This window comes from Pantherophis guttatus, chromosome 5 (genome assembly GCF_059756535.1).
Source record: "Pantherophis guttatus breed Tessera chromosome 5, ASM5975653v1, whole genome shotgun sequence".
Lineage (NCBI taxonomy): Eukaryota > Metazoa > Chordata > Lepidosauria > Squamata > Colubridae > Pantherophis > Pantherophis guttatus.
In genome coordinates, this window is record NC_142067.1 from 49,796,873 (window position 1) to 49,813,907 (window position 17,035).

Consider the following 17,035-nt stretch of genomic DNA (forward strand, 5'->3'; position numbering starts at 1 on the left):
CAGGCCATACACTGTTAATGCTAATTGTGATAGGTGTTTTATTCTGATCAACTCCTACATGTTAGCATTAATAGGGTGTGGTACTCTTTTCCAGAAGTAATATGGAATATACTGCTGCTGTTTGCACGAAAGCAAAGAAAATTAAAAAAATAAAGGAAACTGTTACATTTGCCAGTTTGCTAGCATGCATTTTTTTTCTCCCAACAAAAGTTAACCATTTTATCAATACATCTTTATGAGGACAACTGACAAGCACAGGTGATACACTACAACTTTTTCTGTCATGTCAAAACTCATCCATGTTGATACCAGCAAACTACAACAAATAAAGTGATGTATAATGTATTAGTAAATAAATTTTCTGAAGCCAAAAGAAAAATTAGGTTAAAATGTTCCACTTCACAGACTACACTCTGGGCACGTGCCACTTTTGAATGTAAACATGAGGGCATTGTAGCTCATACAGAAAGTTTCTGAAGTTCAAAGTTGAAATTTCTATCTATTAATAAGAACTTCGGACCACATTTCCCATCATTTCTATCCACGGCCACACTGGCTACAACTGACAATTTGCAGTTTAAAATATAGGGAAACTATTGATAATTCACAATCTCCAGCTCTTAAATAAATCTGAAAAATAAACATGCTATGCTCTTAGTTGTAAAGGACATTAAATGCATTTTATTTTCTTAAAGCAGGATAGTTTAACTTTTCTTTTAAAAAGAGTCAGGTTTCAAAATTTCCATACTCCCACCTATCCTTTGGCATAGAACCACTTTTTCTCCTTTCGCTGTTTCAATGTTTCCAGAAACTTTATATTACTTAACTCACTTCCCACGGTCTGAGTTTCAGAAGCATGAAAGTTCTGCTATTTCAAAAAGGTAATAAAATAAACTTCAGCATGCAGATAGTGGATCAGACATCATAGAGATTCAATAAAAATGCTTCAAATGCAACTATTGTAAGAGTACATTAGTTCCCTCATACACTAACATGCTTTTGCCTACATAAAAAGAGCCTTATTATCTGCAAACCACACGTGTTATACACATATAGGGTTTAAGTGGTTAGAAACTATGACTGGTATTAATTCTTGAAAGCAATGGACATTTGATTTGGCTCCAAGATATTTCCAAAGATTAAGGATTAATACTGAAAATTCATGCTGTTCTTTTTCAACAAGGGGACCATGGTAATACAGACTGCATTATGATCTCTTTCCAAATAACCCACACAAAAAAAGACTAAATATTAACACACACAAAAGAAGGTAAAGGCCAGGCCTATACACAGTTAAAGTGGAATAACCTAAAATACATTTCGGGCTGATGAATTACAAGATTACAAATTACAAATTCCTTTTTGATAGCCTCATTACATCCTTAACCAATTGGTTTTTCTCTCTTATATTTACCGGTATATAAAAAATTGTCACTAATAAATGGAAATTTCAACTTTGAACTTCAGAAATTTTCTGTACAAGCTGCAATGCCCTCATGTTTACATTCAATAGTGGTACATACCCAAATTAAAATGAGCTTTCAAAATATCACATTGGTACAAAGTATGCCCATTGTAGCTCTACTGAAACAGTAGTAGTATTTACTAATATACAAATGTCAATTTCAGCACTACAATCTAAATACAAAGATTGGATCTGATCATGCAACTTGGTAGTATTGCTCTAGTATCAAACTTATAACTAACTACTTTTTCCAACTTTATTCCTTCTATTTGGATTGCAACCTCTGAATTCACAGTCAGAATCCTGTAGCTTGAAATGTTTGGAAATGGACAGTTCAGCACATCTGAAAACATTAGAGACTAAGTAAGTCTGGTTACTGGTGCTGTATAAAGCTTTGGATTTTAATTAGAGGAAGGTTCAGTAAAATAATCACATCAAAGCACATTCATGAATCAATGCAGGGAACCACTTTGAAGCAGCAAATCAAACTAGATGACCGTGAAGCACTTTGTTAGCCTTGTAAAACACCCCCGACTTTAAAAGGTCATTTTGCCCCTTCTGAACTTGTTACTGAGGACATACAATGTTGACATTCTCTTTTCAGAAATGGAAATATCAGAGATAGCGGTGGAGTAGAGTGATGAACTCTCTGACACAGGCTTCAGCAGCTAATCTGAATTCTACCAAATTTTTAACTTCTTATTACCAAAACTCTTTTGAACTGGCAAGGACTTCATTCCCTCTTAGCTCTGGGCTTCTTTAATGTGGTCAGTTTCAAAACTGAACTTTGTTCTCTCTCATGCTGATGTATTAAACTTTGATACTAGTTCTGCCTACACAACTGATTCAGTTCAATTCTCAGCATTCTGAATATGGACTCAAGGCTGACCAGTCAGATTATGTATTATTGGCTGAAAGCTAACACTTACATTCACTATCATTTGGGCAAATTTAATTCTTTGTAAAAAGGGATGCGGTGGCTCAGTGACTAAGATGCTGAACTTGTCGATCGAAAGGTTGGCAGTTCAGTGGTTCGAATCCCTAGTGCCGCATAACGGGGTGAGCTCCTATTATTTGTCCCAGCTTCTGCCAACCTAGCAGTTCGAAAGCACGTAAAAAATGAAAGTAGAAAAACAGGGACCACTGTTCCTAGTGGGAAGGTAACAGCGCTCTGTGAGCCTTTGGCATTGAGTCATGCCGGCCACATGACCATGGAGATGTCTTCGGACAGCGCTGGCTCTTTGGCTTTGAAACAGAGATGAGCACCACCCCCTAGAGTCGGAAACAACTAGCACATGTGTGCAAGGGGAACCTTTACCTTTAATTTTTTGTAAGAACTAAAAGGGGACCATGGTACTACATTCAAACATTTATTGTTTTTTTAAAAAAGAAAGGTTATAAGCATATTAAATATTTTTCTGTGCTAGCCTCTTTCTATCTCAACTGCCTACCTCTATAGAATTGTATCTCTTTGACTTAACCTGTGTCTGTTGCCTCTGCTAACAGTTGCCAACGACACAACTGAGTCCCAATAGGGAGGAAAGGGTTCTTTTCAGAAAGCAGCAAGAAAGTCATCCTGATATATCTATTTTCCCATCACTCTGCAAATCCAGAGATAGGGTTGGCACTCCAGAAAACAAGCATTATCTTAGAATATTTTCTGAACATCTTTATTTTAAAACTGGAGTAGGGTACTTGCTGCATTGGTTCAGTAAGCACAAGTCAAGCTCTCTTTGCCTTCAAAGAGGTGCAAGAATATTACTTCAAAAATATTTTGTAACATCCAGCTGAAGCGTGACGGAGCTAAAATGTCTACTGAACCTGCTATTTTCATCTCATTCAATAATAAACATCTGTGGGTATTTCAATGCTTTGCTCTTATAGCCCATGGATGGATGGATGGATGGATGGATGGATGGATGGATGGATGGATGGATGGATGGATGGATAGATAGATAGATAGATAGATAGATAGATAGATAGATAGATAGATAGATAGATAGATAGATAGATAGATATTCTAATCTGAATCCCAATTGTTTAAATAGTTCAAATCAATTTGGCTCCAAATATCAAATTGCAAACATAAATTCAATCACACCCTCTTTGAATCTTCCATTCAAATTGAATTGGAGTGATGTGTACAGGCTTATTGCTCATATTCATTAACTGTGAATTGTAGAAGTATTTAAGCTGAGAGGAAAATCCAATGTCTGTCAGGATCAGTATCTGAACTCATCTCTCATTTTGCAACAGGCTTTGAATGCCTGCAGATACTGTAAAACACTCCTGGATATGCAATCTTTTTTTATTGCCATTACATCTAAATCCTAATCTGGTAGAGCAAGGGTGATGTTCTGTGAGTCTCTGAAAACCTTCTCTCAAAGAATTTTTTCAAGGAATTGATTTGAATCATGAATCTGTACTTTAAAACAATCTCAATTTAATTTATAAGTATTTCCACACATACAGATTAGAAAGGGTCAGGCTAGTTCAACGTTTGTAATTTCATTTCCATCGTTTGTTTCTTTTGGTCTTTTTTCACTGATCTGTAAAACATAATAAATGCTTGAGGTAAAATATGAACTTTCATATACCTTTTGCCAAATCCCCAAATCCATTCCAATTCCTCCCCTTTATTCACTGTTCATACTGATCCCCCTGCATGTTGGCAGCCACACTTTGATTTTCTTAATGAGAACTGCAAAAGGTAAACTGAAATATCTGGGCGGAAATGATAACACTGTGCCTCCTGAGAAAAATATAATTCATTTCTCATTAACATTTGCTTCAGAAAAAAAATACTACTGAAAAAACACACATTAAATGTGATTTGGTTTAATATTCAGACTAGCCAGGAAAGAAAGAGGATACAGAGATGCTTTAGAATTATGCTTGCTAGTAGATATTCTAACAGATGTACTAATACACCGGGTAATACTGAACATTTAGAAAATATATTTATATAAATATGAAAGTAGCACTGACATTTGAAATCTTAGCTTTTTGCCAATAGTTTAAATTATCTGATAACATTAGATTGACAATGCCATGATTCTTAAACCCAATTCCTACTATTACTTTTATACACTCAAGTTAAAAATCAATTTTGCAATTCAGTTCTCTCCCCATTCCACCCATAGGCAAAATAAAGTTTCAAGATTCCTAGCAATCTTCCAGTCATTTATGTGCAGCCCTCAGTGCTGCCTTTGGCCACAATTGTCAAAGACAAGCATTACATTTTTTTGGCCATCCAGAGATGAAAATCCCATGTATACTGTAATTTATATTATGACAAAAATAGACACTCACACACCTCCAAACCCGGTGGCAGATGGGTAAGAATAATAAGTCTCTACTTTTTAAAAGCAGGAAAATGTCAACAATAATTTTCATGGATGTTTGCAATACACATACAGTGTGTATGCAATCTAAAACATGGATCAATATAACATACAAATAATAACAGAATAGTGCTATTGTCATTTCTTCCAGGCCCAAGAAGGTAAAAATAGTTGTATGCCTTACATACAGTATTATGAACATCTTATGAAAAGTTCTTCTTTACACATTGGTACATAATGTAAGTAGTCCTAAACTTATGACCATTAGGTTCACAAATGCTTGAAGTTACAATGGTACTGAAAAAAGTAACTTACAACTAGTCCTCACATTTACATCTGTCACAACATCCCCATGGTCAAGTGATCACCATTTGCAACTTTCCCAGGGTGCTTCGAACAAACATAGTCTGATGAGGGAAGCCAGATTCACTTAATGAGTGTGGCAAAAAATCTCGTAAAATTGGGTGCCACTTAATGACATTTTTTAACAATGGACGTTCCGGTCACAATTGTGATCACAAGACCAGGATTTCCTATAAAAAAATTTACAGCAGGGGTCTCCAACCTTGGCAACTTTACAACTTGTGGACTTTACCTCCCAGAATTCCTCAGCCAGCATGAACTGGTTGAGAAATTCTGGGAGTTGAGGTCCACAAGTCATAAAGTTGCCAAGATTGGAGAACCCTATTCTAGAGTATCAGAGCAAAACAAACTGATTGTAATTTCTAAGGCATTTTTTCTGAAATATTGATATTTTATATTACATTTTATTACAGGGTTGTGTTTCTTCATAGCTTTCAGAAAAATAAGTCATGCAAATGTAATGATTATTCCTTGAGGTTTAAACTTACTAGTTTCTGTGATCTTTTCCGCAATCTGTGCCATATAGTATGATAAAGCTATAATGAAACAGAATCAGTCAGTATGTAAGTTTAATAAATCATTATTACTTTGCAATGAAAATGTGTTTCCGTGTTGTGTATTATGGGCAAAATCTCATGAGAGGATCAAATAACCACATTTCATAATTTTTCAGCTTTCTTATATAAAACCTCTCAAGATTTAAAAAGGGAAATCCAGTTGTATTTCTTAAGAATAAACATTAAATTCCATTATTTTGGGCACTAGTAGAATTTGTGTGTGTCTGTGTGTGATTAAAATTTAATGTTTCTCTGGAAAACATCTTTTCCCAAATATATCAAGCAAATGAAGCCTTTTGGGGGAAAGTGATGTTACATTTTCTAAATAGAAATACAGTACTATAATTTGAAGTTTGGCTGAATCTTTTCCACTAAACTCTAAGATGCTGGCTTTGTACTATTTATTTCTAGTAAAAAAAAAGGAACAAAAGATTATTTCCAATTTCCCATCATTTTTCTTTCATTCTCCTTATGGATTCTAATTCCATAATTCTATGGAGCAGAGACTGTTTAATAATTACCTTTCCTAATAATTCTTATATCAATTGTTGCTGGTGGTTGTGCGGTATAAAACCCGTAAGTAGCCCTTTCCTTTTTTACTGGCCCTTAAACTCTTCAGTATTGCACTGCCAAATTGCAAGCATGTTGTTTTTCATTCTTTTCAAAGAAATGACAAAAACTTTGCTAATTTTCCAAAACATTTAATGTGTTTATTTTACTTTTTTTAAAAAGACCTCAAAAATTCCCCAGGAGTTTTAAAAAGGGCAAAATATTTTCTCTTGCCTCATGAGAAACATCAGTGAATTTAGGACAAAGAATTTGAAGGCTATTTACTGCATACCATCCTAAGTCTATATTCTCTTTCTTATCCTAAACAAAAATACTAGTAAAATAGATTACTAACCTTTAAATGATGTGGTACAGAGATACCTTGGAATCTTCTTAATTCAGACTGGCTGCTTTGAAGATTATGAGCTGCTGTCACTTCATACTGATCACACAAGCTAGTTCTTGAAATATGAGGCCCTTCACTAATGTCTACAAAATCACCAAATCTGGTTGAAAACAAAACACAGAAAGCTTAATCACCCCAAAATGTGTTAGTGATAGTTTGAAAAGTGCATCTGTTACCTATCCAGTAGGGTGATAAGCTCCCATTCACTGCATGTGTTGAAGTGAAACTGAATAGATAACTGGAAGATGGACTAAATTTCTTAAGTGTTCCCTATTTGAATTTTTGCACAAATGTGGCTTGGAATCATGGCCTAAATTTCTGTTTTTCTGACAAACTCAAAGCTTCTAGAATAGACTGTCTTTAAGGATCTATAATGAATTTCTCTCTGGCTGAAAAATTAATGAAACATTAAACCTGTAACTTTTTATTTTTGCTACATACTTTGCCATTTAGAAGTGCTAAAATAAAGTCTTTAATGCCAGTTAACCAACATTTCTAAAATATATTATAGCTTTCTGGTGGTGATAGATTTGTCTACTGAGAAAACAGACCAAACATTTAAGATTTCCTTCACTCCATATAATTTTCAAGTGGAAGCTTCCAGAACAAAGGATTGAGGCCTTATTTATCCCTTATAAAATATTTGCCCTAATCACAAAAGATAATTCCACGAGTTCTGAAAGTGGATTGGGTCACTGAATATAATGCATTTTTGTACATTTTCACTATAATTTTAATGAAAAAGAAATTGCTGATAAATCATATATTCCGATGAGCCAGAAATGACTGGTCTCTTCTTTGACATGACTTTAAAGGGAGAGAAAAAGAGAGAGAGCAAAGATAACTTTCTTCTCACTGAAGTGTTAAAACATTGCTCAGATCCTTATCTCATTTATTCTCCCCATGATTATAAGAATATTTCACTTCTGGTTCAATGTAAAGATCATAAAGATAAAGATTTCTAGCTATTTTTAAAAAAGGCTGGCTTGGGGTTTGCTCACCTGTGCACTGTAACTACTCCTTTGGAATTCTGAGAAGCTCTTTCTTCAACCATATCCTGTTTGAACCTAAAACACAAAGAAACAGGTCCATAACAAAACTTCCTATTGTATGTAATGTAAAATAACCACAAATTCAGGTAGAAGAATATATACATGCTATTTCATTTTTTAAAATCATACGTCACTTTTCCTTCCTACATGCCAATTCTAGTAACACTGGGCTAAGGAATATTTTTTCTTTCTTTTCAAAAACTGAGAAAACATCTCTTTATACCCACCACCAGGCCTTTATTAACTGTTGCCAGCATTGCTTCTAGTAGAGATGTTCCTAAAACTTCAAAACCCTATTTTTATACAATAAATGTTGATGCATTTAAACCCACAGAAAACATATTTCATTTTACTCATTCTTGTTATTACTCTTCAAAGTGGAATGATGTGCATTATCTATTACATAATAAAGAATATACAACATATGTTAAGTACAGCTGCAAAATATGGCTATTTGTTTTAACTGGAGTTATACATTGTTCATCCATACTCCTTTTCATTATCAGTAGCATACTAATAGACATGAAAACCAAAAGTAAACTGATAAGGACCTGTTTATTTTTTTAATCTCAAATTATATTATAGATCTTCTGAATGAAATACTGATTTCAGATTATATACATGATTGCAGGGACAGGCAGATACACATCCTTTCTGAATGACATTTTAACTCTGACATATAGATTGTTAATACTAACTTGTTATACTCAAATATTTCAAGTGCCACTTTTGCATCGACATCCAGCACTTCAAACAGCAAGTCTTTCTGAATTAATCTGAAAGCATCTTTTGAAAGAGAATGGAGATTTTCCTTCAAAAATGAGATAAAAATACTGAGATTATATAGACAGACATGATAAACAAAAAGGTTCAAATAATTTAAGTACTTTAAATTCTTGGTGTGTAATATTTAAACATTATTCTGGAGACTTTTCAAGCTGTAGCTATTTAAGTTAGCTCTGTCTTTGCAGGAATATAGTAAGCATAAAAACCGGGACATATTTCATATTTACTATTCCTCCTTTCATCTAAGCTTAAAAAAAACTCAATATCCTCTATCTGCCCAGCAGTCTGGAAAATTATTTGGCTTAATTGATTTAAACATATCACATAGTGTTCCTTTTATTTCATCCCTAATGCAATACAGAAGGAAGTTTATGAATTAATAATTTTAGCAACTATAGCAAATACTATAAGAAATATTTGAGGAATAAAAGGGCAAGTTTGTGAGGCTATTTAAATCCAATTTATATATTTTAATACACCATACTTTTAAAAAAAGGTTCTACTATATTAAGGCAAGACTGAGCTTAAAATTAACCTGCCTCCTTGCATTTTTCTACATGACCTACAATCAATATTATTGGCTTCTCGCACAGTCAGTCAATTGTATTAGGTACTTTTGTATGCCTATGTACTGGTAGTCCTTTCCAAGGACCAGGGATAGACATATGTGGACGTTTGATGTTATTTTTATTATCATTTATTAAACATATGCTGTTCCACAGGGTAGAACAATGGCAAAAAAAATTTTACAATAGAAATATGACCAGACTAAATATGACCAGACCAGAGCAGAAGAAGTTCCAGATTAGGTTTTATAATTTATTATTATATGAATTAAGGTCTGAATCCAGAACAAATATTGACTAATATTGACTCTATCATCATAGGATTGATCAATCAATTTCTGGTCTGCTAATTCTGCATATATTCTGTTTTCAGATCAATTTTTACAAAATATTTAAATATTTCCTCACAATATGCATATTTTAAATATATTTTATTCAAAAAAATATACATTTGAAACCTAAATAAGTATTAGAAGCTTGGTCCAGCAGTCTAGGAAGTGCAGTTTAATATCTACATTTATAACAAATGAGTTTCTCCAGTAGTTCAAAATCATATTTTATTAGATAATAAGAGCAAATAACATAGGGCACAAACAGATAAAGTTCTGTGTGGATACAAATGCCCATTGCAATTTTTACATTTAGCAATTATTCTTTTAACAGAATGGATATATTGAGTTGTCCATTACACCAGTTTGATCTTACCTCAGTTGGTGTCCATGCATCAAGTTTGCTATCCAAGATTACATCATAGCAAAACGCTCCAGACGTCACTATATAGCAAGACAACATTTTGAAATATTGATATGAATAGATTTTTCAAAGTCAGATATTTAACAAAGTCAGCCAGCATATAGTTACAGTATCAGTTCTCCCTTCCAGAAATGTAGCTGTACAATTAATTCTAAATCCATAATTAGGCATATCTTCATTAAGCAAAATGTCAAACACAGAGTGCAAGTTTTTGGGTTATTCAGAATTCTTTATTAGACAAGATATTATCAAAACAAATAAACCCAGGATGGTAAAGGAATGAAATCTAAATATGGCTACATAGTTTATTCTTGAGTTCTACACATCCCACTTTTGAACAAAAATAATGAATTGTGTCAAGATCAAGATAGACTTTTAGCATAGACTTCCTCCAGCATTGACACTTCCTCAGGCAAAAAACTGAAGGAACATTTTGGTCAAATAACTGAATGTCTTTGGAACTTTTTCACACAAAAAAGTTCACCTAACACTATCTTAATTTCTCTTTTTATTCAAGAGAATAAAAAAGATTTTTATTCAAAAAAATTGGGGGGAGGGGGGTTATAACACAACTCTCTAGATACATACATAAGTAAATTTCTTCTAGTTCAATGGGGTAAAACCTTTCAGATAAATTGAACAAATTGCAGAATTAATTTGAATATTAAAAGTAATATTCAAACTATGTCTGCAATTCTGTTCTATTTAAATAGGAATTTTATCTGTTCTGCCATAGTATGCAATTGAGAATTGAACACCGGTTAATAAATCATTTTAAGAAGTATGCTTTCTCCAGCATCATGTTATTTAGCATGGCAGTTTTGGATATGGCCAATTCCAAATAAAGACCAACTGAAAAAACCATGTATACTATCTTCACAGAAAAAAGCAATTAAAGTATTTACCATCATAAGAAATGTATATAACTAGATGAACAAAAACAGTTAACAATGATCTACTGAAACTGGTAATTTAGTAAATTGTCTATTATAATTTTCTTCAGCTTTGTAACCTTCCAGTGGGTTCAGACTATAATTCGAAATATTTTGCATGCACTCCAAATGCTATAATACCTACATTTTTGAAATGTGTAAATTACAGAAATTATTTTCTATGTTCATTGTAATACTCTTCCAGAGAGTTATGTTACCTGGTATTTCTGGAGCTTTAACAAGAGTAACTGAATATTCATCTTTAAATGCTTGTTCTAAAACACAGCCCAGAATCATAGCACAAGAGCGCCAATAAGCCTGCAATAGATTATTAATTCAAATTATATCAAGACAGTTCAATGTAAGTTTCAAAAGCAAAATTGAAAAGACTCAAGGCATCATTTATAAAATTTTATGTTTAACAGCAAATGTAATTAAAAATGCAGCCAGACATAAAAGGTATTTGTATTCTGTTTCTGACTATCCTAAGGAATAAGAATTTATTTTATTTTATTTTATTTTATCAATCAAAAATACTCCACTTGTATTATTCAAATCTGTAATTAGTAGAAAGTCAGAAAGATGAAAGAAACTTTATCCTTTAGATCCTTTATCCCTTATAACAGACCTCTTAATCTATCATTCACTTAAATCTGGGGAAAAACAGAAACTTTAAGATGAATAATAAGAGAAACAGAATATCATTATATTCCAATCATTTTTTAATCAATTTCTCTACAAGTTGTTGTTGGGTTATGACCTCGATTTTGCTGAATGAATGGTATACTGTTATTGAATTTCGTGGCACTGCCACAGCAGTGCCACGAGAGTCACAATTGTGTTTCAGGCATTGGCAATTATCTCATTCTTATGACAGTTGCAATATTCTAGTTTTTTTCCTGAGGAGCCCTGCTACACATTTGAAGATCTGGAAAATCTGACATTCTGAAGCACATGCCGACTTGCAGCAATCACTGTATCTGCACTCTGCAGTGTATGCACACCTGATCATGCTTGCACTGGGCTATAGGCGCCCCACAACCGTGCCAGACTGCAAGACTTAACTTCTGCTTGGCTGCACTCCCAGCACAGCACCCTAAATTCTCCTCCACTTGCCCATATTCCATAGCACTTGCCTGCCCACTGGCCTGCTTGCAAGCTAAAGAAAGATTTGTTACAACTAGGACTTGCAACTTCCTGTCTGCTTCTCCTTTGACTTTGCTTGCAGGAAGTCACAGGAAGTCCTTGCTTAATAACCCATGATCCTCACATAACAACCACAATCAAAATTGCCATCACTAAATGATGTGGTCACATGACATTGTGCTTTACCACTGCATCGCTCAGTGACAGAAATTCCAGTTCCAATTATCAAAGTTAAGCAAAGACTACCTGTATTCACGTTCAACTAAATTTAAACCATGCATCCTTTTGTGCTTCAGGTTTAATAAAAACAATATAAAGCAAGAAATCCAGTATTATCATACTTTATTCACTTCCTCTGCATCTTCATCTTTGAAAGTAAGAAACTGAATTTCACAAGAATGAGTAAGAGGTCTGTACATATCCCAGTGCTGCCCATCTACAAGGGCAAGCACAGATCTCGTAGAATACCATTCACTTAAATCTGGAAAAGACAAACAAAATAAAATAAAAATTAAACTTCAAAGAATCATAGGATCATATTTTATTAGTGAAACAACAGTCTAAAACTATCACCTGTATAACACCTAAAGTAAAAACTAATTGTTTTTAAGAGAGGCAGCAAGGTTTCACCCATAGTTTTCTTGAATCATCTGTTACTTCTACTTGTTTTCTTTTTTTAATCCTACTATGAGACACTATCAGAATCTTTTTTGGTTAACAGGAAGAAGCCAGAATTTTTTTGCCTGTTTTGGATCAAGTTATAATTCATTGCTAAATAGCATGATGACTTTGAATATTTCTCTCCTTTAATGATGCTTCATGGGAAATTAATAGGGATTGGTGAAATTGACTCAACAAAACTGAGGATTCCAAATTGCTAGAGATTAGGTATCAAAGAGGAGAACAGATCTGTAGAAACCAAGAAACATGTTAGGGAAGCAGAATTACTGGTGATCCCAAGTGAATACTTACTAAGAGTAAGTTTAGCTCCCAAACATTATGTATTTGCACAACTAACTAAACCGTAGTCCTTCTTACATAAAACATGTTTCATTTGTTATTCAATTTGTTATTCAGCCTAACAACAACCATTTCAATTACTTACGCATAGCACAACTGTATGGAGTGGAAAGTCCTTTGTTCATTATAAATAAGGTGCCAGGATGTGATTTACCCACATGTTTTACTTCAATTTTCTCAATCCGTGGATTAAGAGACAGTTGTCTTTCTTTCTCTTTTGTGAACAGATCGTTGCGCCTTTGAGCAATTTCTGCTGCTGAAAGTTGAGGAGTAGATGCAGTGGAAATTAATCCTGAGAAGAAAAAAAGAAATGTTTGTTAAAATATATTATTTTAATTGTCTAATATCATCTTTGCTAATACATTTATATGAAACTATGATATTTGATTAAAACTAATGAAGGAAAAATATTCCTTGCTGCAAGACCTATAATTAATATCTCAGGAACATCTGTGAAAGTGCATTTCCTTTACTCAAAATCTGACAAAAATGACTTAAATCTTTTAAGAGAAGTATGGTAAGTTCCTGCTAGTTTGAAATATGTGTGTATGTATATGTGTATGAGACAGTGACAATATCACATGCCATTAATACCAGCCATATCACATAATCAAACGATTGAGTCTTTATAAATATGCACAATGATGCTATGAACTTCACTGCGCAAACACCTTACCACACACAATGCACACTGCTTCTAATATGTCAGACCTACCAACTCTGCTTTTCTTACCAACAATTATCAAGAAAATACTCTTCAATTTAAGGAGCATAGAGTTTGAAATGTCAGGCTATAAAATCTCCAGGGTCAAAAAGCAAGGCACCAGCCACATAAAACAAACTGAATTCAATGTTCAAAGTCATGGAATCCATTTTTAAATTCCAGGGTTAAACTTGAGAAATGCAAGCCTTCGACAGGAAATATTATTGATACTATGCAAATGGTTATCTAACTTTCCCTAATTATTTAAAGCAAACAGCCATCTCCATTCTCAGGAAGCTGTTCTTGCAAGATTTAAGGTCATGAGGGGTCCTTGATGCTGTCTGAGATTGTTTTCTTGCAGACATTTTGTTACCAAACTAGGCAACATAAGCAGTGCTAATAAGGAATGGGGTTTGCTCTCATTTTATATTCTAGTGGCTTTCCCTGTCAGTGTTAGTGGGAGTGATCTTGGTTGTTCTTTGGTCCCAACCAAATTTTAAACTTGTTAATGTAATATTAATCTTGGTGTAAATCTCTACTTATCTGGGTGTTGATTGCTGGTGAGGAGGTGTTCTAGTCTTTTTGTTCCCTTTTGGGCTTGTTGATTGTTTCTTTTGAGTGGTATATAGATGTTGTTTGTACCCGCTGATGGACAATTTGTCAGAGTTAGGGCCATCAAATTGGCCATCAACAAGCACACAGACATAAATATTATTTGAATATTTGAATAATGTTAACAATATTAGACCAATAACAATATTATATTGTTGTTGGTCTAATGTTAATATTCAGATTAGCATTAGACCAACAATCAAGAAACAAACAATATCCCAATCAAGGAATTGCCAAACAAGCTAACAGTAAACAGCCTAACCAAAGAAATACCAAGACCATTCCCACTAACACTGCCAGAGCAAGTCACTAGAATACAAATTGAGACCAAATGTGTATTCTCCTCCCTACCAGCAATGATGATGCTTCCTAGTTTGGGTATCGAAACGTCTCCAAGAAAACAACCAAAGGGCCCCCGATTTTCAATTCTGGGTTGCAGATATTCTGCTCTATCGTTAAGAAGGGCAGGCAGGGATTGCAATGTTTTAATCCAAGCAGTGCAATACCAAGATCTATCGACGAGAATGGCAATATAATAATTCCTTAGCTGTATCCCCTGAGCCCAGAGTTTAAAGCCGCCATCCCTCGGGTTCCTCCTTAGGCTTACTTTTGCTGCAGCCCCGCCATAGTCCACGGGCAAACGAAAGAGAAGCCATCCCCACTTTCCTTTCGCTCGTCCTCCACCACCTCCTCTGGGCGGTCCGACGCACTTCGCGTCCTCCGGAAACCACCGATCGCTACAAAAAGCGTTCCGTCTCTCGCGGTTCCTCTCATGCCGCTTCGCTTCAGCGGTAATCGAGGCTATTTGGAATGAATTTTTTTTTTTTTTTTTTTTTTTGGCGTCGCTATGAGAAAAGAATTGACGGGAGAAAAGACTGTTTAAGGCTTCTTTTTTTTAAGGCTGCCATATCGGTGCTACGAAGTTCCGAACAGCCACTCAGTGATAGCCAAGGAGTACTGGTGATTTCGTTGCGAAAGAAAGAGACCGCTTTATGACATTTGCTTTGAGCCATAGGTATAAGGAGCTTTGTCAGGAGGCGGGTCGAAAACAGCCACCTTTCTATCTTTTTGAGTTGTCTGATCTTGAACCATAGACAAAATTTCTTTTATGACGTGAAGAGACGGCACTGCCCTACTGTACTGTCTGGAGCCTGCAAAGTTTGCTTTGGAAATCCTGGGTAGGATTTCGTTACTCAGGGATGCAAAAAGACTGCCTTGCACTAGACTCTCCTATAAGGAATCAACTTATAGATGGAAAACTCTGTGATATAGGTAAAACTGGCTCCAATTAAATTATGATAGTGACGATTCATATTCGTCTTCGTTCCGAAACTGCAATCCTAAAACCCTTTACTTCGAAGTAACGCCACTTAAAATAAACGCAACTTATTTCTTCTGGATAAATATAAATGAACGGGAAGAGTTCCAAAGGGGTAAGAACGAAGGTTGTTTTCAAAGATAGTTGCGTTCCCTGATACCTTATGGATTCACCTAAACAGCAATTAATTCTACCGTATTTGGGACTGCAAACTCAAAGATGACCACCAGATGGCAGCGATGCGTTTCCGTATCTCTACTTTAGTCTCTTGTATCTGGACTGGAAGTTTGTAGTTAAGACATGATAGCCCTACCTTAGCTAGTGTATGTCTAAATAAGACCAAAGACAAAAAGAATAATGTTTATTTTAAATATACTTGTGTTTTACAGCATTGACAGTGATAAGTATCAGTGATGTTTTCAGGATAGTTTTCAACTTTCTAAAAGAAAGTGATGTGAAATAAACAGTCTTCATCTGACTTCGTACCTTATTATAAAGTAGCTTTCAATTACACTTTAGTGGAGATGGTGTTCAAAGAGTAGGATATCACCATTGAAAAAGTTCATTGCAATGCTCTGCTTGGAGGGCCTCAGCAGAAGATTTTATGCTCAAGTAGAAAGAGGATTTTTTTCTGACATTGTGGCCTTTAGCTTTTAGGGCTCTAGGGACTGAAACCAAGGACCATCCCAGGACAGTTCTTCAGTTCAATGCAACAGGCATGCAAGAAAGCAATAGGTGACAGCATGTGCATTAAAACCTTGTCCTTGAGCTGATATTAGTGTCTCCTTGTGGATTATGGTCTGATGTTTCATCTTTTGGTTGAACTCGGTCAATTGTTTCTTGGTCCAAGAAATAATCAATGAAAACTAATCAAGGAAAGAAGCAACCTAGAATTAAGGAGAAACTTCCTAGCAGGGAGGACAATTAACCAGTAGAACCTTCAGATGTTGTGAGTGCTTCATCACAGAAGGTTTTTAAGAAGTCACTTGTCTGAAATGGTATAGGATCTCCTGCTTGAGCAGGGGGTGGACCAGAAGACCTCCAAGGTCCCTCCAGCTCTATTCTGATTCTGATTATTCTGATTCCACAAAGCTGATTTGGCTTTGGTCTGTGTTCTATTTAATGTACATTTTTTTTATTGAAAAAGTTTTTCAAATACAGATTTTTCCCCCTTTCCCCCCCCCTCCTCCCTAACCCCCCCTCCCCCTCCCCTCCCTCCATGGCTTCTTCAAAATAAAATCATTGATATCAAATTAAATAATACTTTATCATCCTTTTACACCACCCCCCACATGCTAACCATTTCTTTCTAACATTGTTATTATATCTCCCTTATACTATACATTTCAAAGCAACCTTCAGCTATAAAACTATATAATAAATCCTAATTTGGCATTTATTCAACTCATAATCTACCCATTTCCTCCACCCCCATACATATATCTCTTAATTCAAATCTTTTA

At 34.8% G+C, this 17,035-nt stretch overlaps 1 protein-coding gene across 2 annotated transcripts in view; it reads right to left on the reverse strand.

Moving 5' to 3' along the window:
* Window positions 1-15,346, reverse strand: part of MRPL39 (mitochondrial ribosomal protein L39) — a 61,698-nt gene extending 46,352 nt beyond the window's left edge. The window contains exons 1-10 of one of the 2 annotated variants that reach the window (XM_034427200.3): window positions 14,862-15,346; window positions 13,025-13,231; window positions 12,261-12,400; window positions 10,992-11,091; window positions 9,794-9,861; window positions 8,435-8,547; window positions 7,686-7,751; window positions 6,634-6,784; window positions 5,661-5,708; window positions 3,887-4,014 (exon numbers count right to left, since the gene is read on the reverse strand). In XM_034427200.3, the coding sequence (XP_034283091.2) occupies window positions 3,949-4,014; window positions 5,661-5,708; window positions 6,634-6,784; window positions 7,686-7,751; window positions 8,435-8,547; window positions 9,794-9,861; window positions 10,992-11,091; window positions 12,261-12,400; window positions 13,025-13,231; window positions 14,862-14,910 (1,008 nt within the window). In that variant the 5' untranslated portion in view covers window positions 14,911-15,346 and the 3' untranslated portion in view covers window positions 3,887-3,948. Of the gene's footprint in view, window positions 1-3,886; window positions 4,015-5,660; window positions 5,709-6,633; window positions 6,785-7,685; window positions 7,752-8,434; window positions 8,548-9,793; window positions 9,862-10,991; window positions 11,092-12,260; window positions 12,401-13,024; window positions 13,232-14,861 lie in introns of those variants that run through there. The other variant, XM_060686377.2, reaches the window with a different exon arrangement.
* Window positions 15,347-17,035: the final 1,689 nt, after the last annotated feature.